At 34.7% G+C, this 21,562-nt stretch overlaps 1 protein-coding gene across 2 annotated transcripts in view; it reads left to right on the forward strand.

Annotated features, from left to right (window-relative positions):
- Positions 1–21,562, forward strand: part of Wdr81 (WD repeat domain 81) — a 369,840-nt gene that overhangs the window by 68,851 nt on the left and 279,427 nt on the right. For both annotated transcript variants that reach the window (XM_090398673.1, XM_090398674.1), the window contains exons 6-7: positions 4,331–4,549; positions 17,325–17,468. In XM_090398673.1, the coding sequence (XP_090254799.1) occupies positions 4,331–4,549; positions 17,325–17,468 (363 nt within the window). The remainder of the gene's footprint in view (positions 1–4,330; positions 4,550–17,324; positions 17,469–21,562) is intronic.

Here is a 21,562-nt window from a genome sequence, read left to right on the forward strand (position 1 = left end):
TGACTATAGATGCAATCTAAAATTGTGGAATATTTTCAAGATTTTTATAAGTTTATAAGGCAATAAATATAACAAAAAAAAAAAGAAACTTTATTGTTCATAACTTTATTAAAAAAATAATAACAATAAAAAATACAAAAAACTAAATAAAATTATACAAACAAAATTGAATGATACCTGACATTGCATAGATGCAGCTAAGCGATCATAATCTGGATCATATGAACTTAAAGAAATTTGTAAACATGATTCCAGATGTTGATCACTTAGCTGCGATCTATGCTTTGTCTTAATAGCATTCATACATGAGAATGCCGATTCGCACAAATAAGTTGATCCAAAAAATGCTGTAAAATAAGCATCAATTCTCCAAATATTTGGATATTTTCTTTTGTGGATCAACTTCCAAAAACTATTTTTTGAAGCAATTGATTTGAGGTGGATATCACATTTCATATTTATAATTTATTATTCCAAATCTACTCTATTTGTGTCGAGAAATTCATTCAATTTTGAAGCTGTATTCTCAACATTAATATTTTCATTGAAGGGATATGATAAAAAAATAGCGATATCATCGAGCTTACTGATTCCTAAAAATCTTACCTCAAATTCGTTCATTAAAATTTTATGCTTTCAGCGTGTTTATTAAAGGTGACGTTTTGTATATCCCTTGACTGGTCGGTCAGATTTTTAAAATGTTTCCATTTGTACCGCTTTAATTGTATTTCAAGCATGTTTAATTTTTCCTTGAATGATTTTAAGGAGCTTATCATATCAATGATTGTTTTATTTTTTCCTTGTAATTCTGAGTTTAGGTTATTTAGTTTTTCTGTAATGTCACAGAAAAAGGCAAGGTCAAGTAGCCATTCTTCATCATTTAATTCTGGATGTCAATCATCTCTGTTTTTCAAAACGAATTTATTTGTGGAAGAAGTTCTCTGAATCTTGCTAAAAATGTGGCATGGATTAACCATCTTATGTCAGTATGTAACAATAATTCATTATGCTCACTCTCGCATTCTTTTAGCAAAGCCCGAAATTGACGACGCAGCAAGCTATTTGATCTTATTGAATTAACAATTTTGAAAGCAACATTCATAACATGATTGAATTTCAGTACTTTTGAACACAAGGCCTGCTGGATGATGCAATGATAGTCCACAAAACTCGGTATATCTTCATCGTTTTTACAAAGAGTGACGAAACTGATTTTATTACCTACCATTGCAGGCGATCCGTCCGTAGTTATTGACACTAACTTATGAATTGGAAAACTTGTACGTACAACGTAATTCTTAAATAAATCATAGATGTCTTGACCTCTTGAATTGGTTCGTCCTTGAATTGGAATAATGGTTAATAATTCTCTGTGGCGGAAATATCCTCAAAAACCATTCGAATAAAAATACATAATTGTGCAGTACCAGCATAATCAGTAGATTCATCAAACTGTAGTGACAAAAAATTGCACTTGTTTATGCTTTTATGCAGAATCTCTTCAAGGTTCCGGTTGGTTTCTTCTGCTCTATGCATGATTGTGTTTCATGATAATGACATATTGTTAATAGCAGTTATTATTTCTGATTTATTCTTAAAATTTTGAAATAATATTTCACCAGCTTTGATGAAGGCTTCCTTCCATAATTCTCCATCTTGAAATGGCTTATTACGTTTAATTAAAGTTTCAGCAACTTTGAGTGACGCAATTGTATAGCAGCTTTTGCGCCTGTATTGTACTTGACGAAAATATTTTGTTGTACTGTCAGTAGTATCTTCATTTGATGTACCTTTTGGTTTTCTTAAGGCAGTGCCCTGTGGATAATCTTCTTTGTAGTTTTTTGAACAGTTCGATAGTGTCTTTCAACATTTGCTTTTTTCGGTAAAGCCACATTCGCATTGCAAATTATACATATGCATTTGTCTTTCATCATAATAAAGAAAAAAATCTTCTTCTCATTCTTTATGATAGTGATAAGTTTTTATTTTTTTTACACTTGTTCTTGGCTCACTCATTGTTATCCTTAATTTATTTTATTTTATTTTATTTTTTTTAACAATACTAATTGCATTCACTTGCTTAATTTAAAATAATACACACTAAAGATCGATAAACGGAAAACGATTTCATGGGTTACTCTGTACTAAAATACGGGATGATCGGGACACTTTGGCTGCAAGAGTCTTGATCAAGAACAATACACTGATGGACTGTCAACTGCCAGTGTACACATCATCAAACGTGTTACCATTGGGCACGTTCAGAACCATCAAGCGAACGTTTCTGGATGAAGTGAATCGCGTGACTGCTGTAAAGCAATGGCTTCGTTGTTAGCTGCTATATTATAAACTTTACATCAGATTAGAAATAAATTAGTTTGACATGTTTGACAATTTTTTTATCATAATAATTTTGATTATCATTTATCTATTCATTTTCATTCTATTATTCGTTTAAGTTGCTACATTCATTAAGAAACGAATAATTTGCTACATTCAAGTGCCCTGTGGTTGACGTCTTGGCCACCCCTGATATATAGTATGCTGAGCTTCTCCTGAGCTTAACAGAAGTCCTCATATGGCTGGCCACCATCCAAGTAATCACTTCATGGCAACTTTCACCAAGTGGATCGAAATTTGAGATGTCATTTACAATAACATCCTCTGTTACGTGTTACCTAAGCTACTTGTTCCTCAAGACTTGCAAGTTCATTCTCTTTGTACTCAGATGCTGTCTGTTTGTTTATATATTTCCCTTTCACTGCTCTCCACATTACCAGCTATGCTGCCACTAATGCCTAGCACACAGCTTAATATTTTGTTCTGTCCACCCTCACATCACATCATACTTTTTTTGAAAACCACTGCTAATATTTGCTCCTTTCATCTCCACCTTTGGTTGAGATAATTGCTCCGCTGCCATCAACTACAACTCCCCCTTCTGCTTTGTCCATCTTCACAAAAAACATGTCCATCCACCTCTATTCCTGTCAGAACGTTATCCTCGTCCAACCATGTCTCACTTATTCCAACAATTTCTGGGTGAATGTACTCTGTTAATGTTAGATTAGTTTCCTTTATTTTTAATACTTCTGGCATTTGTAAATATACATACTAGTTTATTTCTGGTTCTATAAAAAGTTCCACTGACCTCCCTTTTCAGATATGAATCCTCTCCCCCAGCAACTTTTCTCTACTATCACCTATCTTATACCTCTTCTCAGACCTGTTTGTTTTCTCTATATGCCTGATCATCTCGGTCCTTTCTTGTACACTCACACATTCACTCCTGTATCCATCATCCACTCTTTTCACATATTTCCTCACATTTCTCTTTGCTTTGTGATCCTTCTCTTTCATTCTCTTCACTTATGCCACTCACCTCTTCATCACCAGCTCTTAGTCTACTTTCCTTCTCTTCCACATCATTTCTACCCCACTTAGTCATTACTGTCTCTCTCAGCAACAGTTTCTCCAGCTGACTTTACACCAAATCTATTTAAAAGTAGCCCATCTCTTTTATACAGCTTCATCCTTATACATTCACAAAATGAATTCTGTTTTTCTCGCACAACTCTGATAGTGTTCCATTTATAATCTTTGTTCACCATCTCAGCTTATCCTTACATTGATATTCATCCTTACAATTTCCTTGTTACCAACCAAGTCATTCACTACTATCACTACCAACTCTTGTGCGCACAAACTCTTCATATCTAATGCTTCAATTATTCTACTCCTTCTATCTCCCCCCCCCAGGAAAGCAGACTTATACATCTCATTAACCATATTTTTAACAATTGATATGCCAAAACCTTTGTATTAAGTTCATTTGGCGTGCACACACACACACACACACACAACATAATCTGCGCTACATAAGATTTGTGTTTGTGGGATATCATAACACAATATGCCAAAAGACAGCTATGCTGCCACTAACAGAACAGTGTCTCAAATAAAATCATCCAGGGGATGATTCAGAAATATTGTATCGCAGTTAATTGTGTATCATCCATTTGATGTTTTGTTTTGTATTGTTCTTTCTGTTGATGCCATGACTGTGTTTTGGCCTCCTGGTAACTTTCATAGTAGCGACTGCATGAATCATTGCAAAATTGAAGTAATAATATTACTTTGCATATCTAAAACTCTGAATTATCAGTCATGAAAGCTTGCATTCCAAACTAATTTAATTTCCAATTCTGTAACTTCAAGAATAAAAAGAACTTCATCTGTCAACATTTCTGATTTCCCTGCATATATTATCCAGGTGTGTCATGCACATATTTTATCCACATGTAAATCTTTGTACTTTTCTCTGTATTAGCTAGCTGGAAGAGAGATGGGTAATCCCAAATACCATCCAGTATTTCCATGGATTATGGACTTCAGTGTACCAGAAGGAGGATGGCGAGATCTTTCAAGATCTAAATACAGACTTAACAAAGGAGATAAGCAACTAGATATGACTTATGAATCTTCTTCCTCAGGTACAGCTACTACTGTAAATAACATGACTTTTACTCCTCTGGATATTGCTGTTGAGGTATGTTAACTTAATAATATTAATTAAAACATTGCTTGTTATTCATGCAATTGAAACTATTTATATTCCCATAACCATGCTAATATCTTTTGTGCATTTCTTGAACTTGACTTATTTGTTAGTTGGCATTGTGATGCATACTGAATCTTTACTATATGCATGTGATGAGAAGAGTAGTAAAAGTAGTATTTTTCTGGACTTTGCTCCTGCTGATGAGACTAGAGTATGAATCAGAACTAGTCATGGGTAGTGACCCTTCTCATAATATGTAGAAATGACTATTTTTTAAGTAAATTACAACATAGACCAATATTAACTAAAATAAATTTAATTTCCTTAAAAATGAATTTCCTTAAAAAAATACAGTTATGAATAGCTAATGTGTAAGCTTTACCACTAGAAATGTATAGCATTGTACACATCAAAAAGGAATTGTGCTGTGCATTATTGGGTATTGAAGTAACAAAGTCAACAGCCTCTATATATAAGTAGCCTAGCGGTTAAGATACTTCATCTGCAGACTTTGTAAATGATTAAAACAAGAATATAATTTCTTGTCCAGCATAGTTACGATGAAAAGTTTGGGTGTGCTGATAATTGCTTTCTTATCCATCAGTTGAAATGAACCCACTTGTGAATCAAATTAAAAATTAATTAACATAACAAAACTTACCAACAGTTTGATTTTTTTTTTTTCTTTTATATAAATAGTCATACCATTAAGTTATTCAGTACATAGAACAGTTCCAACTGCAAATTTCTGTGTACTTTTCACTCTGGTAAAATGATATATTAATCCATATGCTTAAGTCTGATGCTCCACAGGTTCTTTATGGTAACAGGAGAATTGTTTTTTATGAAATCTGCATTTCTCTGTGATGAACACATAGACCTCATTCTCCAACTGTTAGGTTTGCATTTTGTCCATTGCATAAATTAGTTTCCTTCTTTCTTTGTTTCCATAAGGATAAATTAGGTCCTTTCTCCTATACTAGAATCTGTTTCCAGTGACTTGTCTTACTGATTTAAACAGGAAAAAAGTGAAATAAAAACTTCCTACTACTGCTACTATCACCGATCCTAAGTATTTTAATAACATGGTAACACACCATTTTACTACTTATGGAAAAATTGACTTCTGCATTGATTCAACCACCCTGTTCTAGCTTTTACTGATGAGATCTCAATAAATAATAAAAGACTACCAAGAGAAGTAGTGATTTCTTCCCATAATGCATAGCAATATATAACACATGCTTCCTGAAAGAGGAAGCATGTGTGCATTATAAGATACTGAGGCAATTAATGTGAAGTCAACAGCTTATATTAACAAGTAGCTTTGTTAATATAACATTGCAGGATATCCAACTGCTTAACAAGGAGTTGGATATCCTGCCTTGAGATAGAGATGTTAAACTCAGTAAATCACAGAAATTAAGACGAGCTTAAATTTGGGAGGAAGTGTAAAACCAGATATTTAATCTCTCAGAAGAGAGAGAGGACAAGTGAGTAGAATTAGTTAACCTTCTTGGTGATGAGTGCATCACAATTCTGGACCCTGCAAAATTTCAGACTTATTGTGTGCACATTCTTATTATTATTTGGGTATTTCCATGGAGTCAGAAAACTCACTGCTGTAGACCCACACTAACCTTCATTCATGCAATACCTATCATACTCTCAGGGCACTCAACTAATTCTGGCAATCTGATATTCATTCACCACTCTCCAAGCAAAAAATAATAATAAATAAATAAAATTGCCGGCCTGGTTGGCTGAGTGGATAGCATATCCACTCTCCAGCCAAAAGGCTGTGGGTTCGAATCTCACCGTGGGCATGGATGTTTGTGATTATTTGTGGAAATATCAGTGGTGGTCGGCAGTAGATGCCGTTGGTGTAGTTGTGGTTAGTTGGTGATTGAGTAGTGGAGCTGTAGAGCAGGTGCTCTCCCTCGATGAGTCCTTGGATTCCCTGGAGGTGTCAAATAATAATAATAAAATCTAGTCCATGCAAACCTCTACTAGCCATGTTCTTGCACAACTTCCAGGGGTTACGCCTAGTTCTCTCTCTCTATTCATCATGTATTAAAAAATTTTCTTTGTGTCAGTCTTATAGAATCTTGTGTGTGTATCTCTCCATGCAAAGAACCTGCTCCTCACACCCACCTTATACAGTTTCTAACAATGGCCTCTTGTTCTACTCCCTTCCCACTCTATGAAAAATCTCTTCTGTCAACCTGATAACAACTCCTGACTAGCTTATGTCTCAATCATATCCTTCTTCCCCCCCCCCACCACCGTGAGGCTTTGCAACTTGCATTCTCTGTCTCTCCTTGTACTTCACATTCGAAACACGACCACTGATCACCTTTGTGAATCTTCTCTGGACCCTTTCCAACATATCCTTGTTGTCGTGAAAACTCAGTGACCACATCTATGAACAAAAACCAGATGAGGCCTCCTGATGAAGGCCTTATACAATGGCATCATAACCTCTATTTCTGCATGTCAGAGTTCTCTGCATCATTGCCATTATCCAATGTGACATCTTCACAATTTGTGCAATTTGGCCCCTGAATTACAGGTTTTTGTCCACCATCTGTCACCTTCTCTACTTCTAAAGTTTCCCTAAAAAGTGTATACCTTGCATCCCATCGTTGCTTACCAAATCTCAAAACCTTACACTTTGCAACATTGAACTGATAGTTCAGCTTACCTGCCCATTCATGCAATCTATTCAAGTCCTCCTGCAACCTCTGCATTGCTCTCCCCAATATTGCATAATCCTCAAACAGCTGCATATCACTGTTAAACCCATCCCAATATCATTAACATATAAATTGAACAACAATGGTCCCAAAACTGATCCCTGTGATACACTACTAATGACCTTCGTCTGTCAGGATACTGCACCCCCATATACAACTTTCTGATACCTGTCTGACAGCCAGTCACTGACTAACTTAGAAGTTTGTTATCCAATGCCATTTGTTTCAATTTATTTAACAGCTTGTCATGTGGCTGTTTATCAAAAGCTTTTGCAAAATCCAAGTACACCACTGTATATATTTAATATACAGTGGTGTACTTGGATATACATAATAATTTATATTTAAAGACTGCACCACTCTATATCTGAATTAGTTCAAGAACTGAAGAAGAACCAACTCACAACTATCTCTCCTTTTAATAAATTTAGTTTAATCCTTTATCCAAGTGTGAGCAAACAAAGTTTGCACCTGAAAGTATCTTCAGGACTGGGGTAAGGTGGTACAACATCAGGGCACTCCTTGCAAAGGTGGAGCAAGCTACCAATACTCCTATCTCAGTATCTCCCATAATGCAAAACACATCTCCTTGCAGATATGTCTAATGTTATGCATTAAGGAAAGGGCCACAACCCAGACTAGTTTCGACCTTTATTGAGGTCTCTTCAGTGGGAGCCAGGCCCAAGTTTGTTTGCTCACACTTGGATAAAGGATTAAACTAAATTTATTATACTCCAACCAAGTGAAAAATAAACTTTCAATATCTCTCCTTTTAGATGTTAATATTATATATACTGGCCGAGAATATTTATCTTACTTAATTTACCCACTTTGGTTCGAATATTTTATAAATGGTGCAGTAAAAGAGATTCAGGCAAAATACAACTTTTGATTAACAAAAACAAACATTTAATTTTAGAATCGCAAATTTTACACTTAACTTCAAATCAGTAATTAAGATATCACAAACATTTTAGCTTCTCTGATAAGTACAATCATACAAACTCAGACAATGGTAAATCTGTTATTTCTAGTACAGTCTTCTCACAGTTCCTTAAGTTCCAAAATTCAATAAAATCACAGTAACACCTCTTCACAAACAAACACTTTTAAATTTACATCTCAGCTAATTCTTCGCAATAGTTACTGTTAGTATAAGGAAATTCTAGGAAATTCTATACAGAGAAGTGTGTGAGTTTCACACACTTCTCTGTATAGAAATATTAAAGGTTGGAATAATCTTACCGATAATCTTTTTTCTTCATCTACTTATACGTAAACACTTTTTATAACTGTAAACACTTAAACGGTATGCGGCACTCATTAAATGAATCTTCTAAGCAATAACTGAATTAATCATCGGTCACTATACACATAATCAAACGTTCTTGTATGAAGTACTACTGATCACTCATGAATTAAGGCAATACAAAATAATTCCTTATCTTGAAGTTTTATATGCAGTTGTTCATTCCTCCTGCATTCAAATAATTCTTTAGGCACTATAATTCTAAATACAGCTAACGGTAAACTTCAATTTTACAGCCTCTACTATTCTCTAGTTACTCGATGCTTTATTTCAAGATTCTGTGTGTCCTTGACAGGTCGGCCCTGAAATTAAATCTCAATTAAATCAGTTGTAGAATAACAATTATAGCTACGGAAGACATTCCATAGCTATAATTGTTATTCTACAACTTATTAGCTAACCGCCTCTCTACTAGTAGACTTTATTTAGCTGCTTGAGTGACTTGCCGACTCACTATTATCGCACTGTGATTGCCGATTCCAACCTAATGCCAATCCTCTCTTTTCACTCTCTAACCTATTTTCTCTCTAATCTCTATTTTCAGCGTTCTTCCTTTTTATATATGCGTTCTTCCCGCCTAAATTGTTCTCGTGATTTCCTTAACTAAAACTGTTTTCAATAAGCTTTCAACATTCACTTCACGTAGTGTTCCAACTCGTGCAAGCTATCTAACATACGTTTCCATGACAACAAAACAAAACATAATAAAATTGAGCTATTGCATAACGTTAAATTTCTACAAATAGGAATAAATAGAGAATATTAACATTTCAATTAATGCACAGTTAAATTATCAAATACAAGTTCTTATAATATTAACATAGTAATTAAAATAGCTTAATAATATTTAATACAGTCTTTTCATTATTAATACATATATCTTTGATTAAATAATTAGATATTAGACAAAACTAAAGTAGTTATATGAATATTAAATTGTAAAATAAGTTGTTTACATTAAATAATATTTACAAGTCTAGCTTTTGTGATGGAAGATCATGTATGGATTCTGAATCAAATAATAATTACTTTAATCTCTACATAATCAGAATCCAACAATATGTCATCAAATCCCATCGCCTTATTGACATCAAGGTTATTTATTTTCTCAAATACCTCCTGTTCAGTCACAATTAAGCTATCCTCTCCTATGTCCTCTACACTTAAGTTTCTCATGATTTCATTAATGATAAGGATGAAACACCTTATCATTAATGATCACTTGATCACTGAATATTTCAACAATGTCTTCTGCAGCAGTTACCATTCTACCATTTTCATCCATTAACATCATCTTACCATAATTAGTCATATATCTTAAAAAAAAAAATCTCACTTTGCCTGATTTGCCAATTTCTGCATGTACTGCACTTTTGTTTTCCTTGCTAGCTGAGTCACTTTCCTTGCTAGCTGAGTTACTCTTCATGTAACTAATTATTATTTATCTTGTACTGTCTCCAAAGTAATCTCCAAAATGAGGAGATTATTCATGAAATCTGGAAGATTTCATGAATAATCATCCATTTGAACATTCATCCATTTTACACCTAACATATTCAGCCATTTGACCTTCAGAATACATTCACACATATGTGCTGTTATGTATTTCTTTGTCAGTTCCCAAGCAGCATTTATTTCCTTACTGCTCAAGTCCTCCTTTCATGCTATAGCTCCAAGCTGTCTGCTTGGAGCTATAGCATGGAAGGAGGTGATTATGACATATAGCTTGTCATAATCACCAGCCTTATAATTCCACATATATCCTATCCTCACAAAAGTCCGCATATGGCTAGTTACAACCCAGGTGATCACTTCATGATCACACTAACCAACTGGAGGAAAGTGTGAAACCCCACTCACAATTACATCCTCTAATGAAATAATCAGATCTAAAACTCTTGATCCTTGCATGCCTTTCTTTATGTGCTCCCTGAGATAGTTATCTCTCAAAAACTCAAATTCATTTTCCTTATTCCCAAATGCCGTCTCTTCATTCCATTTTATATCGTAACAATTAAAATCACCCATAATAATTATCCTTTATTTGCTCACTAATCCAAGTTGTTTATAGATTTCTTCATCACTTCCCTCCACATTTCCGATCCTATAGCGACATCCAACTAAATGTCTACCTGTCAACCTCCACATTACACCACACTGCCTCATAACTACTGTTTCCCTCTTTCGTGTCTACCTTATGTGGACATAATTCCTTGATGTCATCAACAGCACTCCCTCCCTTGTTCTTTCTATTCATGTGAAAAATGCTGTATCCTTTCATTTCTGTTCCTATCAGAATATTGTCTTCATTCAACCAGTTTCACTTATTCCGATGATTTTGGAGCGAATAAACTCAGTGAAACTATCCCTTATTTCTGATGCTTCTGGCATTTGTAAACAAACACAGTAATTCATTTTTAGGTCTATAACCAGTCTTATCCAAGCCACTTGGTTGTGATTTCCCCACCACACCTGCCCAATCACCTTTATTGCCACTTACTACATATCTGCTCAGTTTAAACCACTCCACCCATATTGTGATATATTCCATCTTCATACACATTCACTGCCACTTTCAACATCCACTCTCCCTTATGCCATGTTTCACTGTCCATCTGGGTCCCCCCCCTGTTTCTCTGTTCCTCTTGCATTCCTTTTCTATTTTAATCTCACGCTACTACTGTTTTCACTGCCATGTGCTTCTCTCTCCTCAATACCACTCTCCTGATTTTTCACTTCATCTTTTGTATGCATCACACACTGTTGCTTCCATCCAGCAACACTTTCTCCAGTACACTCACTCCAAAGCCATTCAGATGCAACTCATCACGCCTGTATAATTTCATTCTTCCCTCAAACATGCCATTCATTCACTACTCTCTTCTCACAAATCTCTGCTAGCACACCATTCACGATTTTGGCTCTCTGTTGCAACTCATCGTCATACCTCAGCAACACACTGACAACTTTTCCCACTGCACTGTTATCTTTCACTCTTCTCAATAACCTCCTAATATTTGCCCTCACATGCTCCTTATTTCCACTTATCATTTGTCCCCACAATCCACTAACTCTCTTGCTCATTTCTTTATGTCCAAAGTAATGAATTTGTTTAGTATCCAGATAGATACCTAACAGGGTGCACCATGAGAAGATGAGGATTGAACATTGGGCCAGAACCTGTGGTCTGTTCTCTGCATTCCTGAAAATGCCATGTGGAGGTCTCCTCCCAGTTATCCAGCTTTGACCCTTAAGCACCCCTAAGACTATATGTCAGGAATTTGATGATGACATGGCATAACGATAGTAGGGAACTTATTTTGTGTGTTCTTCAAGGCAAATGTTAATAGATCCTAGTCACGCCACACTTGTTGCACTGGGTGATGCCCCATTCAGCATGAAATTCCATCATGCCATGTCATTTTTTTTGTTCTGGTTTAAGTTAATTGGAATATAGTTTAGTAGGTGGAATCACAAATTTCCAGGATAGAATGTTAGTTCTCTACATTCCTTAAAAGGCCATCTGGAGGTTCACTCCTGTTACCTAGCTCTGACCTCAGAATTATTAGCATTTAATGTTAACATGTTTGTGCCAAGCCATCGTCCATATGCATGGAAACTGCTGGCAGGAACTAGCTTTACTGTATGTATGCAGCTTCTGTGTCTGTTGGTCACATTTTCAAAAACCTTATATGGAATGTTTAGTGCAACCTTTTTGGTCACCATCATTAAATTCTTGACAAATACCATTAGGGGATGTACGGGATCTTATTGGTAGTGCTGCATGAAAAGTTACATCATTACTAACTTTCTATCACAATTTTCCTGCAGATTAGCCTGTTATCTGTCAACATTCCAGTATTATCAGATCTTATATTTCTTCCTTCGAAGGCATTTTTAACTGTATCAATACACCTACATCTCTGTCTTCCTCTGGGTCTTTTTCTTGCCTGTCTATTTCCATATTTAATTTGCCATCTTCACTAAAAATTGCCAAAATAGTTGAATTGTTTTTACTTGTTCTATATCTTCTGCAGTCAGGATGTAGTTGATGTTTTCAATGTTTCTGCTTATTTTCATTTTCTTTGTCTTTTTAATGCTGATTTTCATACTAAATTTATTACAACAGTTATTCAATTTGGTTAGGAAATCCTGCAGACTTGTCCTGGATTTCTTTAGGAATATAACATCATTTGCATAAAGTAAAGAGCTGAGATTAACATCTCCAGTTTTGATATCAGGTTTAATACTGCTTTCCTTCATAATGGGATCATGTATTGATCAATATAGATGATGAATAATGAGATAATGTGCACCCTTGTCTCACACCTGACTTAACATCAAACCATCTTCCTGTACCTCCTTCAATTCTAACTACTGATTTACAACTGAAATAGACTACTATATTTTGCTTGAAATGTCCAATTTACATCATATAACTGGAGTGTTTTGAACATATTTCTTCTTGGCACCTCATCATAGCCTTTTACATGCCTTTTCCATATCTTACTTACTGTCCTCTTCTGTCAGGGATGGGTTGAGTTTTCCATATTTCCACAACAACCTCCAGGAGTCTGTTTCTTATGTATCTGGTGAGCTGTCTATAGGTTTGTAATCTGGAGTTGACCTTTATTGATGTTATCCATTTAGTTCTTGGTCTTCCTTTTTTCTTCTAATCTTACATACAGAGCATAGTTGGGTAGCCTTTTTGGTGGCATTCTCTCAACATGTCCATACCATTGAAGTTGTCTTCTTTTAATCTTTTCTGTTAATGAGTCTGTATAGTTTAGGTCTTGTCTTACAGTTTCACTTGTTTTCTTTTCTGTCCATTTTTTTAAATTTTATTTTTTTTAGATTCATCCCGAAAGCCTCCAGTTTTCGTATCTCTATCTTCTTGAGTGTCCAAGTTTCTGAAGTGTATAGCACATTTTTTTTCCAGATCTACAAAACATAAATACAGATCCTTGTTATGTTCCCATGATTTCTCAACTAATTGTTTCAAATGCTCCTGATAACCTCTGTTTTTCCTTAGCTGTTTCTCAAGTATTTTTCTTGAGAAACAGCTAAGAAAATCATAATAATTGCATAAATCTTACCAGGGACACTCAGTAGAGAAATTCCTCCAAAATTCTCCACGTTCAGTTTTATTTCCTTTTTTATAGATTGGTACTATAAGCGCTTTATTCCCATCATTTGGAATTTGACCATCTGACCAGGCCTTCTGAATTATGCAGTGTAGTAACTAAAACTTTTACACCTCCTTATTTTAGCATTTCTGGTTGAATATCATTTACTCCAGCTGCCTTTCCACATTTTAGGTTTATGATAGCCTTTTCTATTTTGAGTACAGAAAAATACCAGATGGCATTCCTGTTGAGTGTTTTTTACAACCATGCTATCACTGCTTGTTTCTGTTAGAAATAAGAGCTTTTTAGCATTTGTTAAATGTCTTAATGATATCAAAAATCTCAAATGTAATTTAACTGATTCAAGTTTTATATATGTATATATACATGCATATGCATCTTTATTTGTTTTACATAAATAATGGGCTTTCTGTGCCCAATAACTGTTTATAACAGCTGTTACATGTATTATTTTCTGCAACTGTAAATTCGAAAGCAGATGTTATGACAAATGTTTAGATAGTGTGTTTAGTGTTACAATAAATGTTTTGCTTGCATGCATGAATCATAGTGTGTGTGTGTGTGTGTGTGTGTGTGTGTGTGAGAGTGGAGTTTTTCATTATGAAGTGTCATTCGAATTGTCTCTAATTACATTGATTGTTGAATGATTGCTAAATATAGTACACAGATTTTAAATGTCTTGGTACTACATTCAGAGATACAATAAAATTATTTGTTTTTCTTGCTTCTGCAGTAGTGGCTGTTGAAGATGAAACATGTTTTTCATGTTATAGGAACATTTTTATTCCAGCCTTAGGAAAGAACAGATGGGCAAAAATTTGTCTATTAGTGAATAAAAATGAATTTTCACATGTATTATAAGAAGCAGGCTGTCTACTTTGATCTACAACAGAAGACTTATCATATGCAAGATATCTATTATTAATAAAACAGAAAAGCTACTTACAAAAAGACAAAAAAAAGTTATGAACTTAGGATTTGCAAAAGGGGTGGATAATTTTGATAATGATTAGAAATTATATTATATGCCTAAGACAGAAGAGAATACCAAAGAGTTGGAACAGTACTATCCTTATTATAGTTTTTAAAAAGGAAGACGGAGAAGATGTTAAATATTACTGCCCTATCAGCCTCCTTTCAATAATATATAAAATTTTTACAAAAATCATTAGCAACAGAATGCAAAACAGACTAGATTTTTGCCAACCTTCAGGACAAGCAGGATTCAGAAAAAAATTATAGCACCATTTATCATATATGCTAAGACAAATGAATACCAAAAACCCTTAGATCTGGCATTCATAGATTTTGAAAAGGCATTTAATTCAATCTCAATACATTGGCTATTTTAAGAGCCCTTAAAAATTCAACTGCATCTTTAAAATCAGGAACATTTATGAAATTTCCTATTAAAAAAAGGGAGTTAGACAGGGAGATGCCATTTCACCTAAATTATTTACAGCCCTAGAAGAAATTTTTGAAAACATGGGTTGGAAAAACAGAGTAATTATGGTAATTGGGAAAGAACTAAATTGCCTACCATTTCCTAGATATTGTTCTTTTAGGAAACTGCAGAAGAACTTCACACAGAACAAATTATCTCTGAATTGAATGCAGAAAATGAAAAAAAAAAAAAGGATTAAATATAAACAAAGACAAAACAAAAATACTGTATAATAAATACATTATCAAAAGGTCAGTATAAATGGAACACCAGGAAATTGATATAGTAACCTGCTTACCTAGGACAAAAGATCACAGTAAGAGGGTGACTGTAAAGAAGAAATGTTATGTATAATTCAACTTAGTTGGATAGCGATAAAGAGCCAAGAGGCTATTTTTTCAGTGGCATAATAATAATTCATAGTGATAATAATAATATATGGCTACACCAGTTTGGCAATTTGTTAGGAGGGGTATATGTAGGTTCGGTTCACTTAAACTTTGGTATTTTTCAGGTCTACCTACTCACTGATGAGACCTCAATAAAGGTCGAAACCGGTCTGGGTAGTGACCTCTCCTCATCATGTAAAACAGTAATACATCTCCTAGGAGCTGCATTTTATATTATGAGAAAATATTAAGGATAGTGATAGAGCTTGCTCCACCTTTGCTCCGAGCTTCCCTAGTGTTGTACCACTCAGGTGTTGACTTATGCTTGGACTCGCCGATAATTCTTCGGCATGAAACTCTTAGATTTTGATCTCAGAGTTTCGTATCTGGCTTTAAAATAATGAGGGATTTATTATTCCTTTAACTTAATTAGTCGGATAGCCTTTGGAAAATGCTGTGAAGCACTTCGAGGAACTATCTCAATCTGCCTTAAAAGAAAAATATTCAACAGTTGTATGCTTTCAGCCATGACATATAGAAGTGAAACATGGACTTTGACTTAAAAATTGACCAATTTGAGGATTACTCAGAGGAAAATGGAAAAATCATTAACAAAGTTGATATCAGAATGGTATCCTAGAGATGGAAAGAGAACTATAGGAAGACCCAAAGAGATGATGGGGTTAAAAAGATGACGGGAACCCAGTGTCATAGAGGCTCAAGATAGGAATGAATGAAAGGCTTGGGAGTGGGGAGGGATTTCTCCAGGAGTGGATAGAAAATGACATGATGATATTACTATGCAAAAAGTGTATACTGATCAGTGAATAAAAGAAAATTTTTAGAAAACTAAGTAAAATATAAATAAAACAGAAATTAATACACCTAATTAGCACCACAAATTTTAAAAGAGGATTTTCTGCTCCATCAGTTTGCATCTATTCCTGTCACACCTAGTTGAATCATTTGATCATCATTAGTTCATTGGACTAGCCATTTATTTACTTAGCTACTAGTATATATGTCTGTTTATTACTGGTTAGTTGCTTATATTTCACTCCCAAATCTTTTTCACTCTCCTCATTTTTTTTTTTTTTTTTAATTATACCATCATCGTCTAGAGTTCATAGGATCACATGTTTGCTCTGCTCAACAACCTACAGGACACACATACAATACCAGTAATAAAAGTATTTCTATTCACACCTGTTCTTTCTCTCCCTATATTTCCCATTCTCACATGGCTCATTAATGATGGTTCACATATTTACACCTTTAGTAATTTAAATATACCAACCCATATAAAACAAACACATTAGTTCTCCCACACACACCAATTTGCTTACAATCAAAGATCTGTCACAAACGTGGTGTGTCTGCTGATATGCAAGCACGAAATTGATGCAGCATTTTCTTTCACCTACCAGATGGTTAGGGTGGTGGTGGTGGCGAGAGAGTCAATCACCCTGAAACGAATGTGCTAAAGGATAATTTTAAGATCACTTTGGTACATCCCCAGACTTGAATTTGCAATAAAAATAATAGTTTATCTTTCAGTTATGAATTAGTTGGGTCATTTAGGTTTGCAATTAAAATTTACTAGACTGGACAATGACTTTTGCCTTCTTCTGTAAGTTGGGAATGTGAAATTTTTTTCATGTGAACTTCATTTATCTTTTCAAAGAAAATTTATTTTTTCATGTTTCTTTGTGTTCTAGGTCCCTCATCACATCTCTGAGGTGTTATCTGACATTACTTATTATGTATATAAAGCTAGAAGAATGCCTAAATCTGTCCTTTGTCGCCATATACGTCAGAATTGGGTTCCTGCTGAATATCCTGCTACAATACAAAGACTACAGGTAATACTTGTGTGTGTGTGTGTGTGTGTGAGAGACAGTTTTCTTTGCTTGGAAATACTTGGATTTGTATTCTAGGACATGAGAAACATATATAAGGGTTACTCATGTGGCAGAATTTTTCCCTCTCAGAAACTTGGCCAATTCTTCCCACAAAAAAGAGCAAACAAACTGATCAGAGAATACACATAATTAACACACATCCTATACTGTTCTCAGGGCCTTAGTTGCTTGGACTCTAATTCTAACCAACTGAACAGTTCGGTTCTTTTGTTTCATTATCATGGATGTTGCATGGCTGTTCACTATCTGTCAACATTATATAGAAATGTACACTTTATATTTGTAATATGGTTCTACAGATCATCAACAAATACTGAATATGTATCCTTATAGGATACTATAAGTACCACATGATTAACTTTGCATTATTACTTTGCTATCAACAATTTTCTTCCAATTAATCTATTACTTGCAGGTCTCCAATATAGTTACATGTAACAATTCAGTCTTCTCTAAAACTACTAACTGTAGCAATCCACTTAAATCTTGTTCTTCCTCTGGGCCTTTTTCTGTCATCTTACTGTAAAGCATCCTGTTTTCCTAACCTTTCCCATTTTGTTTGACAACCACCTTAGATTAGCTCTGCTCACACATTCTTGAATCTAATAATATCAAGTAAAGGTACTTCTGATATCATTTTTAATCCAATTCTTCCATTGATGCTACTTGTTCATATCCATAAATTTCCTCAGAATTTTCATATATGGTTACTAATCTTCATTCAGCTGTTTTAGTTCTTACCTAATTTTCAAATTCATAGTTAAAACTAGTTTAAATTGTCTTTCATACTGCAAGTTTAGTGTTTTTGGTAATTTCTCTTATTCCATATGAAGTTATTTAGCTGGCTCCTCGTCATACAACCTTTACTGTTCTGTTGTCTGTTTCCATATTTAAGTTGCTATTTTCACTAAAAATTGTGCCTGAAGTATGTACTCTAATATACTTTAAAGAGAATGTATAAAGTATATTATAGTATATACTATAATATACTTCAGTATATACTAAAGTGTATAATTATATTTAATTGACATAATATCCAGATAGTGATACTACTTAATTTCAGGCATGAACTAACAATTAGTTCATTCTGCAACTGATCACTAAATGATGACTTAGGAAATGGTAAACAAGCATTGAATGAGTGATTTGTAGTATCGGTCGAACTGTTTTGTAATATGTATCAGGTACTATGTGGTTCCTGAATGGACTGATGTGTCAGTTATCATATACTAATAATTGTTAATAGAAAACATGCTTATTCAAAAATTGAATAATGTTATTTTGCATGTACAAATACAAACATGCCTGTCTTATAACCAGAAAACTGATTCTTTCACCTTATTCAGCTCTTTATGGACTGAAATTATGATTTACAACACTACAACAGAATTGGATTAGCAAACATGATGAGCTTTAATAATAAGTAGAGCCATAGCAAATATGGTAGACTTTGATTTATAGCAAACTATATAACAAACTTATTTGCTAGAGTAAACTATATCTGTGGTCTGTATGCTTTGCTTTAGTGAGAATTAACTGTGTTGTCACAGCCATGAAAATATACACTTATTATCTTAACACTTTTAACACATGTTAAAAATATATGAACTCAGTTAAATGTTTATTTATTTTTATTATTAATCAAACATCAAATTAGGAAACTGTACTCACAATTGATACATTATGATTAAAAAATTTGAATAAACTCTAGGAGATGGTCATAATATCAGTTTTGAGTACAGTTTCCTTATTTGATGTTTGATTAATAATAAAAATAAGCTTTAACTGATTTAATTTTAGAAATATTATTTTTAAATTTTATTTTATTAAATATTTAATAAATAGAAATTTCCGATTCCCTGATATCCACTGCTTAGAAAGGCGTAATGGACACCATAGTATGAGGAACAAACAGCCATGGCACGCACCTTAATAAAATGTATGACCTTCTTTTTCTGTGATGACTGCAGCCATCCTACAAGGGATACTTTCCACAAGCATACAATAGTGATCAATGGGAATTTTGGACCATTCTTCCTGTGGACATGTAATGAGGTCTTGGACTGTGGTGGGACAGATGTCCCTTGACCTCGCCCAACACTCCAGTATATCCCATAAATGCTCAATAGTGTTGAGATCAGGGCTCTGTGGAGGCCAGTGTCAGGTGTGGTGACGTTCATGTCCACAGACTGTGCAGCTGCAGCTTTATGACACAGTGCACTGTCTTGGTTTTTTTTTTTTTTTTTTTTTTTTGGAAGTTTATTTTTCACTTGGTTAGACTATAATAAATTTAGTTTAATCCTTTATCCAAGTGTAAGCAAACAAAGTTTGCACCTGAAAATATCTTCAGGACTGAGGTAAGGTGGTGCAACACCAGACAACTCTGAGTTGTTTACACTTTATCCAAGTGTAAGCAACTTCTTTGCTTACACTTAGATAAAGGATTAAACTAAATTTATTATAGTTTAACCAAGTGAAAAATAAACTTCCAACATCTTTCTCTAAATCCAGAGTAATTCAATAATAAGGTGGTACACCTGTTGGCAACTCGTACAGGTAAATTTGACCTCTCCTATTGCTTCTGCCTTAGTGCCTCCCACTGACGAGACCTCAATAAAGGTCAAAACTGGTCTGGGCAGTGGCCCTTCCCTTAATGCATAGCAGTATACATGTCCACAAGGAGATGTGCTTTGCATCATGGGAGATACTGAGATGATGAGAGCTTGGTCCACCTTTGCTCGGAGTTGCCTGGTATTGCACTACTTTACCTCAGTCCTGAAGATATTTTCAGGCGCAAACTTTGTTTGCTTACACTTGAATAAAGGATTAAATTTATTAAAATAATATTATGCACTTCTTGGTGAAAAAGACAATGGTCAGTTTTCTGTAGAAATGCCACAGAATAGGAAGCATTGCATTGTTCAAAATATTCAGATACCTCTCTGAGTTCAGTGTTCTTTGCACCACAAAGGTCTGAGGCCAAACCAGACCATGCCATCACACTGCGACCTCCAAATTTCATAGTTGGGGTTACACACTCTGGTAAGAGACTTTTACTAGGCAACCGTCAATCTCCTCGGTAGAGGGCATAGCATGATATTCGTCACTCCATAACACAGCTTTCCAAGCTTCCACATCCCATTGTACATGCTCTTTACACCACTGAAGACAATGCTGCATGTTGGTTCGGGTAATGTGATTCTTGCATATTCAGAACCAAGGCTCACAACATGGAAATCCATGTTGTGAGCCTTGGTTCTGAATGTTTTTGTGCAAATTCATGTTCCAGTCGATGTCTGGAACTCTGCATTTAACGTATTAGCCAACAAATGGCAGTTTTTACATATTATCTTTTGTAGTACCCTACAGTCAGCCAAGTTTAATGGTGGTGGGTAGCATTTTAGTTGACCCCATGCACTTGCATCTCAGTATAGTATTGCTGATGTTGACCTGGGATGGCCCAATTTGTTAACAATTTGATGAACAGATAGGCCTGCAACATGGCATCTTATCACAACACCTCTTTCATACTCCATCGTCAGTTCCCTTCTTGCAGCCATTTTGCTCAGATGCTGTTGCACTGACTTGGGAGTATCACTTTCTTCCAATTTATACTGGCTACAAACAACATGATTTGTTACATAGCATGATACATGGTATGACTTCTTTCCAAGCAGTGTATGTAGGTGTACTGAATACTATAATAGTACTTGTTTAAGTTAAGGGATATTACATCCCATATAGTTTCTTAGCCGAATAAGAAACTCAAAGAGTTTCATGCCGAATATAGTAGAAACTATATAAAGTTCGGCAATTCCAAGCATAAGCAAATACCTGGATACTGCAGCAACTGACCCTAAAGGTAGTGCATGCTGAGGCAACTCGTGTCAAAGTTGGAGCAAGCTCTGATCACTATTCTTGATATTTACTCATAATGTGAACTTAGCTCCTAGTAGCTGTATTATTGTTCGACATTATGAGAGAAGGTCACTACCCAGACCGGTTTCAACCTTTATTGAGGTCTCATCAGTGAG

Source organism: Typopeltis vanoorti, chromosome 10 (genome assembly GCF_054136105.1).
Source record: "Typopeltis vanoorti isolate ZY-2024b chromosome 10, IOZ_Tvanoo_1.0, whole genome shotgun sequence".
NCBI lineage: Eukaryota > Metazoa > Arthropoda > Arachnida > Uropygi > Thelyphonidae > Typopeltis > Typopeltis vanoorti.